At 53.8% G+C, this 15,740-nt stretch overlaps 6 protein-coding genes across 6 annotated transcripts; 2 read left to right on the top strand and 4 right to left on the bottom strand.

Annotated features, from left to right (window-relative positions):
* The first annotated feature begins 283 nt into the window (after positions 1-283).
* Positions 284-3,292, top strand: LAESUDRAFT_470088 (kinase-like protein). The gene is made up of 14 exons (XM_040902593.1): positions 284-726; positions 782-883; positions 943-1,119; positions 1,166-1,181; positions 1,244-1,253; positions 1,309-1,389; positions 1,442-1,646; positions 1,700-1,716; positions 1,770-1,839; positions 1,892-1,896; positions 1,959-1,991; positions 2,047-2,090; positions 2,141-2,219; positions 2,270-3,292. Exons 1-14 carry the CDS (start codon positions 509-511, stop codon positions 3,160-3,162), a joined length of 1,950 nt encoding a protein of 649 aa, XP_040767793.1. The 5' UTR covers positions 284-508; the 3' UTR covers positions 3,163-3,292.
* A 130-nt stretch (positions 3,293-3,422) lies between these two features.
* Positions 3,423-4,562, bottom strand: LAESUDRAFT_756254 (P-loop containing nucleoside triphosphate hydrolase protein; the record flags this gene model as incomplete). The annotated part of the gene is made up of 4 exons (XM_040912145.1): positions 3,423-3,448; positions 3,506-4,151; positions 4,204-4,434; positions 4,488-4,562. 4 exons carry the CDS (start codon positions 4,560-4,562, stop codon positions 3,423-3,425), a joined length of 978 nt encoding a protein of 325 aa, XP_040767792.1.
* A 574-nt stretch (positions 4,563-5,136) lies between these two features.
* On the bottom strand, positions 5,137-8,922 carry LAESUDRAFT_810336 (uncharacterized protein; the record flags this gene model as incomplete). The annotated part of the gene is made up of 3 exons (XM_040914207.1): positions 5,137-7,950; positions 8,004-8,146; positions 8,206-8,922. The coding sequence occupies 3 exons, from the start codon at positions 8,920-8,922 to the stop codon at positions 5,370-5,372; spliced, it is 3,441 nt and encodes a 1,146-aa protein (XP_040767791.1). The 3' UTR covers positions 5,137-5,369.
* Positions 8,923-9,261: 339 nt separating this feature from the next.
* On the top strand, positions 9,262-11,686 carry LAESUDRAFT_756252 (uncharacterized protein; the record flags this gene model as incomplete). The annotated part of the gene is made up of 10 exons (XM_040912144.1): positions 9,262-9,367; positions 9,420-9,581; positions 9,630-9,695; positions 9,745-9,858; positions 9,908-10,330; positions 10,390-10,752; positions 10,810-10,930; positions 10,990-11,350; positions 11,406-11,444; positions 11,504-11,686. 10 exons carry the CDS (start codon positions 9,262-9,264, stop codon positions 11,684-11,686), a joined length of 1,938 nt encoding a protein of 645 aa, XP_040767790.1.
* Positions 11,687-12,132: 446 nt separating this feature from the next.
* On the bottom strand, positions 12,133-12,857 carry LAESUDRAFT_810334 (uncharacterized protein; the record flags this gene model as incomplete). The annotated part of the gene is made up of 2 exons (XM_040914206.1): positions 12,133-12,222; positions 12,277-12,857. 2 exons carry the CDS (start codon positions 12,855-12,857, stop codon positions 12,183-12,185), a joined length of 621 nt encoding a protein of 206 aa, XP_040767789.1. The 3' UTR covers positions 12,133-12,182.
* A 695-nt stretch (positions 12,858-13,552) lies between these two features.
* LAESUDRAFT_694627 (DnaJ-domain-containing protein) lies at positions 13,553-15,646 on the bottom strand. Its single transcript, XM_040906209.1, has 7 exons — positions 15,441-15,646; positions 15,287-15,390; positions 15,190-15,234; positions 14,630-15,142; positions 14,096-14,573; positions 13,723-14,004; positions 13,553-13,669 (listed from the first exon to the last, which is right to left on the bottom strand). Exons 1-6 carry the CDS (start codon positions 15,496-15,498, stop codon positions 13,727-13,729), a joined length of 1,476 nt encoding a protein of 491 aa, XP_040767788.1. The 5' UTR covers positions 15,499-15,646; the 3' UTR covers positions 13,553-13,669; positions 13,723-13,726.
* Positions 15,647-15,740: the final 94 nt, after the last annotated feature.

Genomic DNA, 15,740 nt, shown 5'->3' with positions numbered 1-15,740 from the left:
CTTTTCTTCATCCCCGCCAACATCGCCGTACTTAGATACCATATTCCAGCTGCATAGAATCTCGCAGGCGACCTGCTCGAAGGAAAACGGCGAGAGAGGCCCACATTCCTTGTACTACCCGCACGGCTACTACTGTTTACTCAATGATCGAGTGGAACGGGGGCTTGTCGGGGTTGCCACGAAATTGAAGCGCATCATCAACAACGTGCTAAAACATGTAAGTACGCAACTCTACCTCCGCGGCTATGGTTGTGGCAACTGGCTAAGCGAGATGGATCTCGCATCGTTGCCGCCGGATTGGGCGACGTTGTCAATACGATTGACATTTTGAGCCGGGGCCGCTTGGCCGGAATGTGATATGTGCTCCCCGGACACTTGCCGCTAACGGCCATCTCCTGCAGCATTTCATACACACGTAGCGGCTTCTCTGCTTGTCTCGGATCGTGCTATACCTGATTGCTAGACGACGACGCCCCGTTCAGCAACGAGGCGCCTCGCATCTCCTGCGATGACCACCACCGACGACAACACACATCCAGAAGCCTCTGGGTCGCGAGATGCGAACGCAGACGGGAAGCAGCTACTGCAGATCGAAGGTGCAGCGAACGAGCATGGCAAGTCTTCGTCTCTGGCGCCTTCGCCGGCCTCCTCCAGTGGGAAGAGGGGACGATCGCGAACACGCGCAACACTAGGTGCTCGGCAGTCGGACGAGGATCTCCGGCGGAGGTGAGCGTCATGCAGTGCTCGAGGACAACACATGTTCACCTCTCTTCGAACGCAGAGGCTATCATACCCTCATGTCGTCCTTTGGCAAGGCGTTCCATGTTGAGAAACGCTGGAAGCTCATCCGCGAGATGGGCTCCGGCGCATACGGCTATGTCATGTCAGTAGCTTTCTTGATGCAAGGCTTACTCCCTTCCTGAATATGTGCATACTCTACAGCTCCGCCGCGGACCAGATATCGGGAGAGCCAGTCGCGATCAAGATGGTTGCCCGTGCGACGGAGAAACTCCAGCTTGCAAAAAGGGCTCTGCGAGAGATTACGCTACTGCGGCACTTCAACCACGAGAATATCACCGGTCTTATAGACGTTGACTGTACTTCTGATCTCAGCGAAATGTACGTTCATCGATTGGTACGATAGGCTGTGCTGACAATGACACAGCTATATCTTTATGGAGGTGCGTACATGTACACGTGTGGATTGACGCATGTTGACAGTATTCACCGATTGCCTCGCAAGCCTATGGAAGGTGCGCTAACTTCTACACTATACCCTGGAAGCGTGCTCACAATGCATTGCGACAGCCGATCTGCACCAGATCATCAAGTCGGGCCAAGCATTGAGCAACGAGCACGTGCAGTACTTTGTATACCAGATCCTGCGAGGTGCGTGAATAGCTGTCCCTGCCATGCGTCCACATCTCTCATCTATCCGCAGGCATGAAGTATGTGCACTCGGCTTCGGTGGTCCACCGCGATCTCAAGCCGGGAAACTTGCTCGTGAATGCCGATTGTGAACTGAAGATCTGCGACTTTGGTCTGAGCCGAGGTTTCAATTCAAAATCGGACGACAACCCGACGATGATGACTGAGTACGTCGCGACGCGATGGTATCGTGCGCCGGAGATCATGCTGGCATACAAGTGAGTTAATACGTCTGACTTGCATTATCTGCTCATGTTCATCTCAACCTTAGGGAATATAACACCGCGAGTACGTCTGGCCATGCTTGCAAGTCATGTAGCTCATTGTTTTGTCCTCGCCAGTCGATGTGTGGTCGATAGGGTGCATCCTTGCGGAACTCATGCTAGGCAAGCCCTTGTTTAAGGGAAAGGAGTGAGCTCAACTGCTGTCGCCTTCCCTCCTTCGTCTGACACGTGCTATCCAGCTATGGTCAGCTCGATTTCTCTGATTTCAAAACGTAGTGTCTGATTGAGGATGCCATGCTCTCGCAGTGGATCAGCTGAACAAAATTCTGGATGTACTTGGTAAGTCGAGTTCACGAATGCGTCTGCGTGGTATCCTGTACTAAGTTCTCATCAGGTACACCTGATGACGAGGTGATTAGGCGGGTTGCCAGCCAGAAGGTACGTTCTTTGCTGCATCATAAAGGAGCCGTATTTCATAGCAGAGTTAGGCCGCTGCCTACGTTCGATCATTGCCGATAAGAAAGGCGGTCTCATTCTCGAAAGTCTTGCCGGTTGCCGACCTGCAAGGTATATGACCGTCCATCTCAACTAATATCCCATCTTATCATGATTTCCAGCGACCGACCTTCTGACCAAGATCTTGGCTTTCGATCCCGCGTCTCGTTTCTCCGTCGTTGAGGCGCTCGAGCACCCTTGGCTGGCATCCTATCACGACGTCAATGACGAGCCGGAATGCCCGGAGCCGTTTAAGCGGTGGCACACGCTGGAGGCACTCGAGACGCTCGAGCAGTACAAGGAGACACTTTGGGATGAGATCCAGGATTATCGCCGGGAGGTGCGGAGTGTCGCTGCTACTGAAGGCGAGCACTCCGCCAGCGGACGCGGTTCACCAACGAGTGAGATCCGGCGCGGACTAGAGGAGATCCGTGAGATGGCGGAGAACATGCCGCGCCCGTCCGACTCCGTGTTCCTCGCGTCGCCGGACATGGGCGCGCAGGTGCCGGAGCGGCCGCTCAGCTTCGATGAGCGGCTTGCGGAGCAATCGCAGGAGGAGACGGTGCCTGCGTCTGCGGCAGACGAGTCCACCCTGGCTGATTTGCCTGCAGGGCGGATCACAGACCCAGTGGTGCGGTACTCACGGCGCGCGAGCACGTTCATCCCTTCGCGCACGCACTCGCTCTTCGCTGGCCACACTGGCACGAACATCTGGCAGCAGCGGACGCACACGCCCAGCTCCAACGAGCAACCCGAGTCGAGCTCGGTCGCGTTCCCAACGCAGGACTACGTCATTCCTGGGCGCTCGCGGACATCGTCCGAGATAGGTGGCGAGGGGCGCAAGCTGCTGCGGACGCTGTCAACGGTGTCGATTTACGAGAGCGGCAAGGGGCTCGCGGGTGGCCTGGCGGACATTGCGCCGATAGGGAAGTACATCGTAGAGCAGGACGAGGCGCTGCCGTCCGAGATGCCGCGTGAGCTCGAGTCACCGCCAAAGGTAGAGCAGGCGCAGTGAAGAGTGAGCGCAGTTAGATACATCGAGTGCACGGAAAGGATGGTAGAATACGGATTGGAGAGATAATATGCGATGCGTCCCTGGGTAACGATCGTAGATGATCTAGATGTACGATAACGTCCACAGCTGAGAACGTAGCTAGACATGTAGAGCCATCCGTATGGTAGAGCTAGAATACATGCTAAGTATTACAGTGGTATGATACAGACGAACGGGTAAACGATGCCCACAAAGATCTCCAAGCAGAATATCCAAACAATCTAGTCGCCTAGTTTCTCTCTTAGCTCTGGGTAGTAGAGCCAGTTAGCTGAAGGAACCACCCGCGAGGACAGAGCGCACATACTGTCAATGATGTCCAAGTAGGCCTGACTTGCAGGGCTATCTGAATATTCATCCAGGAAGCTGACGCCGTAGTCTGCGCTCTTGCCTATACGAGGATCGAGAGGGATAGCGCCCAGGAAGTCCACCCCCATGTCCTGAGCGAGTCTTCGCCCGCCACCCGTGCTCGGCTTGAATATCTGCGACTCATTTTTGCAGTTCGGACAAACAAAGCCCGACATATTCTCCACTAGACCAAGCACCCGAATGCCGACTTTCCGGCAAAAGTCAATCTCGCGCCGCACGTCCTGCAGCGCGACCTCCTGCGGAGTCGTGATGACCACAGCACCATCGATGCCGCTCTCCTTGAGATATTGCACGACGCTGAGGTGCTCGTCGGACGTACCCGGGGGAGTATCGATAACGAGGTAGTCAAGCGTGCCCCAGTCGACGTCTTTGAGGAATTGGGAGATGAGCCCGTTCTTCTTCGGCCCTCGCCACATGACCGCGTCCTTGGATGAGGGGAGCATAAAACCGACAGACATGACGCTCAAGTTATCTTGCACGTAGACGGGAGACCAGCCCGAGGATGATGCATGGACTTGCTCGGATGCAATGCCGAGGATAGTGGGGATGGACGGGCCACAGATGTCTACGTCCATGATGCCTGTCTGCGAGTACACGTCAGTAGCAACCTCCATGGTTATCGCTGTAACTACTGACCTGTAGCTGTTCATCAGCAGCGAAGGCCCATCCGAGCTGAGCGGTGAAGGTGGACTTGCCAACACCTCCCTTCCCGGAGAGCACGAGTATCTTTCGCTTCACAGTAGACATACGCTCTCTCACCAATGGGAGAGCAGGGTCCGGACCTTTTGTCTGTCCTGAAGCACAGATCTCTTGGTTTGCACATCCAGCGCATGCGTCGGCCTTGCCTGCAAGCTCGGACTCGGTGCCCTGCGTACTGTCGATCAATCGCTGGAGCGCTTTTCGAACCGAGCAGGACTCACTGGACAGTGTTCCGGAGCATTTAATGGAACAGAGAGAGGATCTGGCGCGGATGTAGATTGTTGTAATGCGATCATCTTTGTTCAGGATAGAAATCCGAGGTGTGGTCTTCGAGTCTACATTCCCGAAGTCATTTGTCAGACGCCAATTTCGGTGTTGCACGTGATCAGTCACAATTATCGCGCCACAGACGCGTTGCATGGACTCGAGGCTAGATGGAACAGCAATTAATCTGTTCAAGTTGTGGTAGTATAAGACGAGCGTTCTGGCTGCACAGAGTCATGAAAACTGCTTGTCAGTTGGCCACAGGAACTTCAAGCTCCACACGGCGTTTGGTAACTTCTCGGATTGCGTCGAGGATATTAGATGCATCCTTGATGATGTTAGTATGTTTTGAACTAAATTCCACTGTAGGTCACTCTTTATACCTCCTGACCTCCGTCCTTCACACAAGGAGGCATTTTGTTGTCTGCCTAGGGGAGACAAGTAGGTCACTCCCATACCCGTGGCTGTGGTTTCGTAGTTGGCTTTGCCTGTACATCAACCATTGTCGAAGCGCGACGTAGGAAAGATGCGACTGATTACGGTGACTAGACACACTTGCATTACCTTCTGGCATCTGGCATCCTCCCAACTCACAAGTTCTCCGACGAGTGTATTCGACTACGCACGATGTCCGCGAATACTTTTATTTAATTTGAAGTGATTTGGTGCCGTTCATGATCTACGAGAGAGTTTGCAGATTTGAACCAACCGTAATATGGTCCGCAGCTTTCCACTCCTCTTATGTATAATAGATTTGCGATGCTACCAGTACTCTCGATACCCCCCCTCATGGTCATTATAAGGACGTTACACTTAGTAAATGACTGTTCGTAAGCGTACTACAATCCTTCGAAGAACAGCAAGTCTTGCGCTGAAAGTCTGCCATTCCTCGACGCATTCAACGGCGTCGTCGTTGCTGGCCGCGTAGCCAACACATCACTTTTGGATGCACTCCTCACCGACTGAGAATGGAAGAGAGGTAGAGGAGACGTGGGTTTGCTATCAATGCCCAACCCAGTTGCAGATGATGATGGGTTGATGGCGTTAGGCAGCGCGGGCACAGACGGCGAAGGCCCATCCTTCGTATGCCACTCATCACCCAATAGGTCCACACGTGCTAAAGTGCCAGGACCCGGAGGTGGTGCAGGGATCGCCTCCGGAAGCGGCGAGGGCGGCGCTGGCCATCGTCCTGGATGGGCAGCGGCACGTTCCATCAAATTGAGCGTCCGTTTCAGCGATGCCGCCCTGGTCAGGTTCGAAACTGTTCCTACTGCCGCCTGCTGTGGCTGAGGCTCTGCAAGCTTCTGGGGCGATATAGGAGAAATGGACTCCGTCTTGGATATCGGTTTGGGCGGCGAAGGTGTAGAAAGCATCGGAGAAGCACTGGAAACGTCGAAACCGACCGTCTTGCCCGGGGTGAGAAACGCTTTTTCGGAGGCAAATCTGTCATCCAGCGTCGGGGAGTCAAATTGTTTCGAGGAATCTGATCGATGGATTGCAGAAGAGCTGGAGGACTGGTATTCGGAGAAAAGGGGTGTATCGCAGGAAGTACTAGGATGCGCCGAAGCGGCCGATGAGTGAAAATCCGAGAATTCGTCGTCATCGAATGCCGCAAAGTTGGATGTCGAAGCTAGCGACAGACGGGGAGGTTTGGAGGAGGGACCTGGCAGAACAGGATGGGGAGCGAGCACAGGTGCTGCAGATCCAGGAATGGTCGACGAAGGCGTGCTAACGGGAGTTGAGACACGCGGCGTAGAGGCCAAAACAGGCTGGAGGACGGGCTCTGACGTCGAGCTCGCGGACGATGACAAGTAGTCGGAGAAGTCATCATTGTCAAATATATTGAGAGCAGTCGTCTTGCGAGACAACGATGGACCCGGCGGAGGAGGAGCCAGGGGAGGCGGCAATATCTGAGCACGGCTTGGCGGTGGAGGTGGTGGTGGCAGGACAAATGACCTCGACGCCGCGCTCGCACGATACGCGTTTGGATACAGCTCTGCCAATGGGCGAGCCGACCCAGGCGTAGATGGCGAGCGAATCTCTTCTGATGGTGCCGTTGACACAATAGATGTTGATCGGGGTCGCGAAATAGGTGGTGGTGGCGCCCTATCACCGAAAGATGCGTCAGCTTGCGCCTTCGCCTGTGCATTTATTGGCATCGTCTGGATTGGCGGAGGTATACCTGACCTTATGCCCGTAGCAGCTATAGGAGTATGAGAACGAGAGGAGGGTGGTGAGGGGAGAAAGAAAGGCTGAAAAGGCTGTTTCGTCGAGATATCGGCCAGAGGTGGAGGACTAGTGGACTTTTCTGGTGTATTAGAATCGCCAGGCATAAGGGACACAGAAGGCGTCGACGGCCGAGTTGGTTGCAACACAGCAGCAAACGCAGGCTTCAAAGGTGCAGTGCCATTAAGAGGGGACAATGAGACCTCCTTCCCATTGGCAGACGCTCCGGAATCCAAGCAGTCGAAGAACGAGTCGAAGTCATCCAATGCAGGCTGCGTTCCTGGCGCTGCGCTTCCGGATCTACTGACAGGACTTGCAGTACGCCGCGGCGCAGGTGGAGGGGGAGGCAGCATGGGCGGCAGCGGCGTTGGCTTCACTGTATTTGGTAGTGCCCTCAAGCTCGTGATGAAATCATCATCGTTGCCGTCACTTGCACTGGGCACGATATCAGACAGAAATTCCAAGTCGTCAGATGATAGCGCGAGCGAGCCCTGCGAGCTTAGAGGAGCCGTTGCACTCCGGTGCCGCGAGAACCTGTTCAAGAAACGCGAGACGGCGGATGGGAGAGGTGGGGAAGGAACTTCAGCTTGATCGAACTGGGGCTCTGGCGCTGTCGAATAAGATGACATCGTTGGGGGTGGTGATTGTGCAGCGGAGGTAGAGGCGGACGGAGTGGATTGAGACGCCGGCGAAGAAACCTGGACTGGCGAGGCAATCTTATCCATACTGGCGTTTGCTGTTGGCTCAACAGTGTCATGGCTAGTACGTCGCGAATCAGTCTCTCCAATAATGGGGCTATGTGCAGCCTCCGACTGCGACACGCTGGTTGTCTGGGACGACGTGCGAGAATGAGCAACGCTCGAGTCCTTGCGCCCCCAGAATGAGAAGATCTTGCTAGCTCGTTTCTTCCCTTTGTTGGCATCAAAGGCGACTTCATGCGATGGCTCCTTCTCCAAGATCCGCCAACCTAGGGGTACATCGTCTTCAGTTATCTCCTTGCGACTCTTAACAGCAACCTCCCACGCAATGGAGCCCTTAGCAGCGAGGTAATGCGACATGGGACTGCCCTTGGTAAGGGCCATGTTCTTCGTCAGACGCACGGAGGTTGCCATCCGTTTAGCGACTTCGGTCTTGCCGAAGTGCACGGGCGGCTGAAGGGTCAACGGTGGTAGAAAGGTTTGAACGAAGGATTCACTATGCATCGAATTGAGACGGATGTCCTGTTATAAGCATGATCCTGCACTTACAGACCTTCAACGCTCTCCATCCCACGTTGCCAATCCTCCTTCCTTCCTTCCTCGTCCTCTGCATCCCCATTCTCAGACGTAGGCCATGCGTCACGCACGAAACTGTCGCATTCACTCAGAATAGATGCTAAGACCTCGGGAGGCTGTTTGTGTCGATGTCATTCACAAACCGACTAGTCCATGAGCACCATCACTGACTCACAACTCTGCGGTCTTGTTTAGCTCTGAGCCGCCGAGCTGTCTCCCACTCATCAACAGGCTCCTCTGTACTTTCTGCAGCATCAGTTCTAGTGGCCCACGCGGACCCCCAAGCGTCCGCATTAATTTCGCTTTCCTCCAAAGCCAAGGCTGTTTCCTCGTCTGGGCTTATTGCAGACGCAAATGTGCCGAAGCCATCTTGATCAGGTGGTAGCGACAAGGTCCCGAAGGCCGGAGAAGATACAACGGAAGGAGGTAATTGTATCTCGGCAGGCGAATGCGGCGACGATGGCTCGACGTCCGAGACAGCTGAGACTTTGGGGGATTGAGGAATAGACACAGTCGTCTCCCGTTTCTCAATCTCGGTCTCAGTCTCTGCCTGTGCCTGAATCTCCGCCTGTGTCTCAGCGTCTGCCTCCGCAGTGGATGGCGGCGGCGATTCTTCCCTCTCGGCAGGCCCGCCAAGCTGGATGCCTTCATAAGTACTTGCCCCCCAGCCCGCGTCGGTATCTGTTTGAGTCCACGAGATGCCCGAGTTTTCTGAAGGCTCATTCCAGTGAATACCGGTTCCCGTAGACCAAGAAGGTGTTGCCAGATCAGCCTCTTCCTCGGAAAGCGCGAGTGTGGGCGAAAGCCATGAGGTCGAGCTAAGAGCAGGCTTCACATCCGGGAGCATACGCTCTGCTTGGTCACTCCAGGCGTTCCGATAGAGGTCATCCATGTAGCTTAACGGAGTAGACAATGAGCATGAGCGTTACGAGCGCGTCGATTCGTGTCCCGCGAAGAGCGCCTCACTGCACCCGGTGTGGTGACCTTGTGTGTGCCAAACGCCCGTCAGCTGCACAACTCGCACATTGTCCTGCGTGGTCTGTACGTAAAGCTCCTACGGCACCTCTGCAGGAAAACTGCCAGATAATTGTAGCCCTGAGAGCGACCACATCAAGACAGACCCCGGTCACTGTTGTTGCCGCTGCAGGGCCGCTGCTCTCGTTCTGGGACTTCCCGCCATTAACCCCTCGTTTGAGGTGAACGTCATCCCACAGCTCTTGCCTCGACAGACATGTCCTCGGTTGACCTGCGGACGAGTATTCTCGACTGGGACGAAGGTGACGTTCATGCGTGGCTCATCAAGTTGGGCCTTCCCAATTACGAGCAGCAGATCCGAGGTGGGTGATGTTCGGATGATTGGACAGGATGCGTTCTGAATGGGCCCATCAGAGCACAGAATATCCGGCGAGATACTCTGTTGGCTCGATGCCGAAGGTCTGAAGGAAGTGGGCATTGCGACCATTGGCCAGCGGCTCGCTATCCTCAAGGGTGTGTATAACATCAAGCTCGCGCAAGGAATCCCGATCGAGCCAGACCACTATGTACCGCCGTGTAAGTTCCTCCTAGATAATCTACAGACTATCATTCAATCTCGTGAAGCCGAACTGGAAGAACGGAAGGAACAGGTGAACGTCGACAAGCTATACGAGCTGGTTAGGGAGCAGAGTGAGTAAATCTCAAACCTGCCTAGCGATCATATTCAAAATCAATGCAGACGAGCGGCTACGGCAATTGGAGCAAGACAACCGACATCTACGCGACAGTCTGCATTCATGTCTTGAAGACGTGAGCAACATCCGGAATAGCACAGTGTTGCGTCCTCAGGCAAGTACATCGCATGATCGTTCATCGTCATATCTTACACACGTTCTAGTCAGAGACAGAAAGCCCTGTGCGTTCACATTCCTTTAAGTGGGCCTCCTGGAAGCCCGTTCGTTCGCCTACAAAGCCAATACCTCCCCCGGAGATAGTGGAGTCTCCACAGCCGTCACCGCAACGTGCGGAACACGACACCAATTCCAGTGGTCCTCGTTCTGGTCCACCATCGGATAGGTCACGGTCTCATCAGACGCCGATCACTACCGAGCCCCCTTCGAGCGCACATCCGAATGCTGCATCCAGTAGCTCCCTACAGCCGCCTTCCAAACCCGTGCGACAGGAAAGTTCAGACAATCTCAAGAGTTTCAAGGTCAGCCTGGACGACCCAGCGTGGAAGGTGTTGCCAGCTGCTCTCAAGAAATACAAGATCAACAACGACGATTGGCAGAACTATGCTATGTTTATCTGCTATGGTTCGCCAGGTAGGCCTTTCATTGGTTGTCGCCCTAGTTGCCTTTCCACGTCGCTGATACTTGTCAAGGCAACCGTATCGAGAGGTGCTTGAGCTACGATGAGAAACCGTTGCTACTTTTCCAGAAGCTAAAGGAGTCTAAAAAGAATCCAGTCTTCATGCTGAAGCACATCAGAGACATTCGTTCCCCCATCGCTGTCGCTCAGCAAAAGCAGGCTGCGCGCAGAGCATCGGAGGCGTCAACCTCCGCCAAGTCCCTGCCATCGTCATCTGCTCAACAAAGTCAGAGCAACGCCTCAGGACAAGATCCTTCGAAGCTACACCATCCGAACGGAGCACCTCCTTTGATGACTGGAGTGCCAAACGCCCAGTCAGGATGGCCGGAACTCATGTCGCCGGCCATCGAGAGCAAGGATCGTGTGGATGAGCAAGGTGGGTCTACGGAGAACGCGAAATTACATAGCTCGCATTCAGGTTCTGTGTCAGCAGAGGGTGGGGACCCTGCGGGCTCCTCCGTGGTGAGAGAGATCCCACCTTCTACTGGGGTATCGTATGCGGTTGCCATCTATCCATATATGGCAGAACAGGAGGATGAGTTTGATGTCGTTGTGTGAGTGCATTGTCTCCCATTGTGTCCCTGTAGTGGCACGCGTTGATCTTGTTACTTAGTGGAGATACGTTCATCATTTTATCGAGAGCGCGCGGCTGGTGGGTTGTGCAGAGAGATCCTGCAGGCGCCGGCTTGGTGGAACCAGATCAAGCAAAGCAGGGCTGGGTACCCGCAGGCTGTCTTCTCGAAACACGAGTTCCTGTTGCCACGGCCATCGCAGAAGCAACTGCTCGGTCTTCATCCCCCAGCTCGCCACCACAATCACCTGCAGGACGGACGCCTATCTTGCCTTTAAGCATCCTGTCAACAAGTTTCCCGGGCATCGCGCTCATGGACTACAAGAAGAAAGGAGAGGAAGAGCTCAACCTGGCGAAGGACGACTATGTCAGGGTGTTCAAGCGGTACAATCATTGGTCATATGTAGGGTGGCAATAGTGATCTATCTTTCTAGCATAACTGATGTCCATAATTCTAGGCTGTTAAGGAGGAGACAGGCGATCGTGGATGGGTGCCGGTAAGTATTCGCTAGTTTGTGCTGCATTCAATCCTTCTGATTGAATATACTAATGACAGTCATGGTACATTGGTAAAGTCCCATCGAGTCTCGGAAACCCGCAAACGCCGAGCACTAGCGGTCCTCATGGTCTTTCTGCTGTGTACGGAGAAGCGGAGGTTTCCACAAGCACGCAACCTCAAGTCTCGCCAATGTCCTCGGCATTTCCTCCTATGCAGACTAGGGCGACAACAGTCGCCTAGTAGCCTTCATTGTCTCCTTTATGGGATCTTGCATATTCTTTCGATATGCTTAATTGCTCTATGACCTATGGGTTATCAACGTCATCCTCGCAATGCATAGTAAATTATACGGACTTGCAGGCTTTGTTCTTATCTTTTGACGTTTGGTCACTCATACGCTTTGCCTTTGGTCATCATCACTCCTGCATTCGTTCAATGTAGTATACCTTTTCACGCAATTGCTGGTGCGGTCTTCACTGGCATCATTTCATGTGGTATTTGGCACGCTTGCGGACCAGCGTTCATACTATCTGGCGAAATGCATGAGCTTCGCCGCAATACACACGTGAAGAAAGAGATGCTTTGGGCGAAGATTTGTCTTGCAATTGGCAACCCTCGAGAGGAAACAGATTTACATAGCGGAACGATAGACAGAACAACGCATTCGTATCTGAGCATATGGGGGATTTCTAGAGTCAGTAGCATTGGACGATAAATAGGAACACGAGAGAAAGTGTTAGTCGCTCCCATCATCGGAACCTCCAGTATCAGGAGTGCTAATGCGACAGCTTGAGTGACTTGGGATCTCCGAGGCATGAATCGAAACCTACCACATCTTCTCGATCTCATTGCGATTGCCGTTTTCGACCGCTTCCCGGAATCTTCGAGCTCTTTGCCAGATGTCCTCCCTCTCATTAATGTCATCTTCCCATTCCGCCCGTGGTTCATCTGTGCGTCCCAATAAGGGAACTACAAAGAGGTTATCATGATACCATTTGGTGTCCGTGACACGATGAGTCCAAGTCGCAAAATCGTTGGACGGGGGCAATACAAGAACAATCATCTGGATATCCTGCCTTCTCATGAGGAGGACCATAGCGAAGATCACTCGCTCCGGGAAGCTAGCGTTGTCGGCAGCGAGCGCGACGAACCGGAGAGAGTCCATGTGCACGTTCAGATGCAAGGCATTCCAATCGTAGCCAGCGTGAAAGCGCACATGCGTGACCGACGCTAGCTGGGGGAGCATGCTTCCCCAAGAAAGCATCTGTATAGAGTCGGGCTGTCGATCGTCATAGAGAGTGTCAGAGCGCACTACGGGCGAGGACGCTGGCGTTTCCGCACATGCATCGAGGAACATGTATGAGAATGCGAGGTTGAACACGGTGGACCAGACCCAGGAAATGTTGCGCATAGTAGAGCAAGATGCACAGAGTGACATGGGATCATCCAGCCATACGTTTCGCAAAAATGATCGGGGAAAGCGCACAGCCGATGCACACTGGTCAGCGGAGCCAAAGTGCGATACAGTTGTGGAAGGGCGAGTTTGCGCGTCCATGAGCAGACGTGTGCTAGGTTGCGAGCGGCACCGATGTCCGCTACGCCCAGTTCCGCGATTTCAATGACAAGCTCCAAGGCTAGTTCACCGCGGGCAGATATTCTCATGCTGACGGCGCGAGGAAGGAGGGTTGCAAGACCTGGCAATATAAGTAAGAGGTCCGTCTGATCATGGGTCCGATCATATTTGGCTCACTTATACTATAGTTCTAGTTGACTTCAAGTTCAGTTGTTCGAGGTACGCGTACGATGGCCGACAGGAAGCGTTTCTTCACGAGTGGTACCACTTGACGACGCTACAGACGTGGCTCACGACATCAGGGAGTACTTGCAAATGCTTACGGTGCAGGCTGAGACTGCAGATAGCCACAAGCTCGTGGAGAGGAAGCGCTCGCAATCCAATCCCGGGGAACTGCCACACCGACTGTTACAGCAGGCTGCATGAAAAGTCGAAACAACTGCGTTGTGAACTTGTACTGTACATGGACTTTTGTGCAAGAGCGACAAGAGAGAAATCAATCATGAAACATGGCGACAACAGGCAGGACATCACATAGCAAAATGATGTACACTTTGAATTTGAACCGGTCAAAATCGCTTAATGGGAATGGTGTGGCCATACTCTAATCTTCAGCAATTTCGCGATCTTGTCTAGCCTACAGCAGAAATCAAGGGGGTAGTCAGCAATGACTGTCGCACGCTGGCCAGATCCTCACACATGCCTGCTCACCATCCGCCGCGGAACCGCTTTTTCTCCTGCTCATCTGCATGCTCGTGCGGATGGTTATCCGTACGCTCTCGTCTGTGCCCAGCGTCGCCCGAAGTATGGCGCGCTTCTCTGTGCCTGGAATCTCTAGACAGAGTGTGCCCGCCGCTCATGGGAAGCTCCTGTTCTCTACCGTCGGACCTCGTGCGCTCTCTGTGGAAGCGCTTACTACCGTGGTAAGCAGGGTCCCTCTCTTTATCCCTGGGCGAGTGCGCAGGCGGCGCTTGACTTACGTATGCTGGTCAATCAACCGGTAGAACGCAGGTCAGTGGGTCCGCAAATGTAGAGTTAGCTTACATAATGCTTGAAGATCAGATCGGATAACTTACGGTGTGAAGTTTGACTACCGTGTCCATGGCTGCTCATGCTTCTCTGACTACCGGAGGTCGCATGAGGGTCTGTATACATCTGTTGTTGTTGAACAGAAACTCGCTCCACGGGCGGCGCTGGCTTCGTCGGATACGTGTAGGCTGCAGAAGCAACACTTGCGCTGTGGCGGCTTCCTGGCCGATGTGTAGGCACGTCGGTGTAGGCGGGGGGAGAAGACGTCTGCGTCGTGTATGCTTGCGCCTGCGGAGGAACTTGAGCCTGAGGCGGACGTTGAGGAGCAGCATAGTGATTGTTGGCTGGAGGGACGTAAGAATTCGCAGGAGGCGGAGGAGGGATGGCGAAAGCCGGTGGACTAGAGTTTAATTGTTGTGCGGGGGGCGGCGCTGAACCAATTGCTCCATTCGGAAGGGGCTGCTCGATACCATTGATAGTATAACGCTCTCCGTCGGGAGAACAGTATACGATGTGTTCGTTACCCTAAAGTAGCAACGCGCGTGAAGAACATATACACTCAAAAGCGTCGAATAACTAACCTGTGCGTCGCGACGCTTAGTAATTTGCTCGGTGCGCCCGTTGATCGTACGTGTCATCGTGCTCTGAGAAACCCACTGCCCGTTCATTCCCACAGCTTGTGAAGCGCTGCCGTAGACACGAGAGGTTGAACCAGGGCCCATCCGCTCAGGGAACATCGAGCCACCGAGAAATGAGCGAGAACCTAGTCCACCAAAAAGAGAACCACCAAACATAGATCGCCCAAATGGATCGCCCATACGGTCAAAAGGCGAGCGAGGTACGGATGTGCTGGGGAAGGGGTCTGTATAGAAATTGTCGTCGAAAAATCCACGATGGACGTCGCCAAAAAGCGAGTTGTATAGCTCGAAGGGATCGGTGAATGCGTATGGGCGTCGACGTGAACCAAAGCCGGATGGTGAGCCAAAGAACGGATCAGAGGCGAACGAGTCGAACGAGTCGCCATGATAGCCATTCGGGCGCTGGGGTTCCACCTCAGGCACTGGTGGGGGCCATACGCCAAATCGATCGTAAAGCTACTCAATGTTAGACTCGATGATTTATATTCAGCAAGCATACTCACCTTGCGATTCTCCTCGTTGGTTAAAACTTCATAAGCGTGATTCACCTACACTAAGTGTTAACCGATGCACAATGCAATCTCATGATCGGTCACCGACCAGTCTGAACTGTTCCTCAGCGGCTTCCTTGTCGGACGCAGACATGCCCTGCATCAGCCTGTCCGGATGCGTCTGCAATGCACGCTTGCGGTAAGCCTTCCGGACTGGCGACACCGTCAGCATCGTATCGTATGGAATGTGCATAAACACGTACTCTGTTCCGAAGTTGCCTCTCGATCCAGTCCCAATACTTCATAGAGATTCGTCGCCATCGTCCAGCTACCCAGCTCCTAGCAGAGAGAATTCTATGCGAGTGGATGACGAGGGAGCGCTTTTGAGTGTTTTTGCCAGATATTTCGAGTGGTCTCCACCCAAAGTCGGCCAGGCGTTGTCGAGAAGGTTGTAGAATGTTCAGTCCGGACGAGAGCCGCTTGCCGTCTGGTGGCGTATGGTTTAGAACATCCGCATTCGGGCGTAACGTCACGGTCATGTGATCGAGAATATTGCCTTCGGT

This window comes from Laetiporus sulphureus (assembly GCF_001632365.1).
Source record: "Laetiporus sulphureus 93-53 unplaced genomic scaffold LAESUscaffold_6, whole genome shotgun sequence".
Taxonomy (NCBI): domain Eukaryota; kingdom Fungi; phylum Basidiomycota; class Agaricomycetes; order Polyporales; family Laetiporaceae; genus Laetiporus; species Laetiporus sulphureus.
Note: the sequence above shows the minus strand (reverse complement) of the source record. Positions and strands in the feature narration are given on the sequence as shown.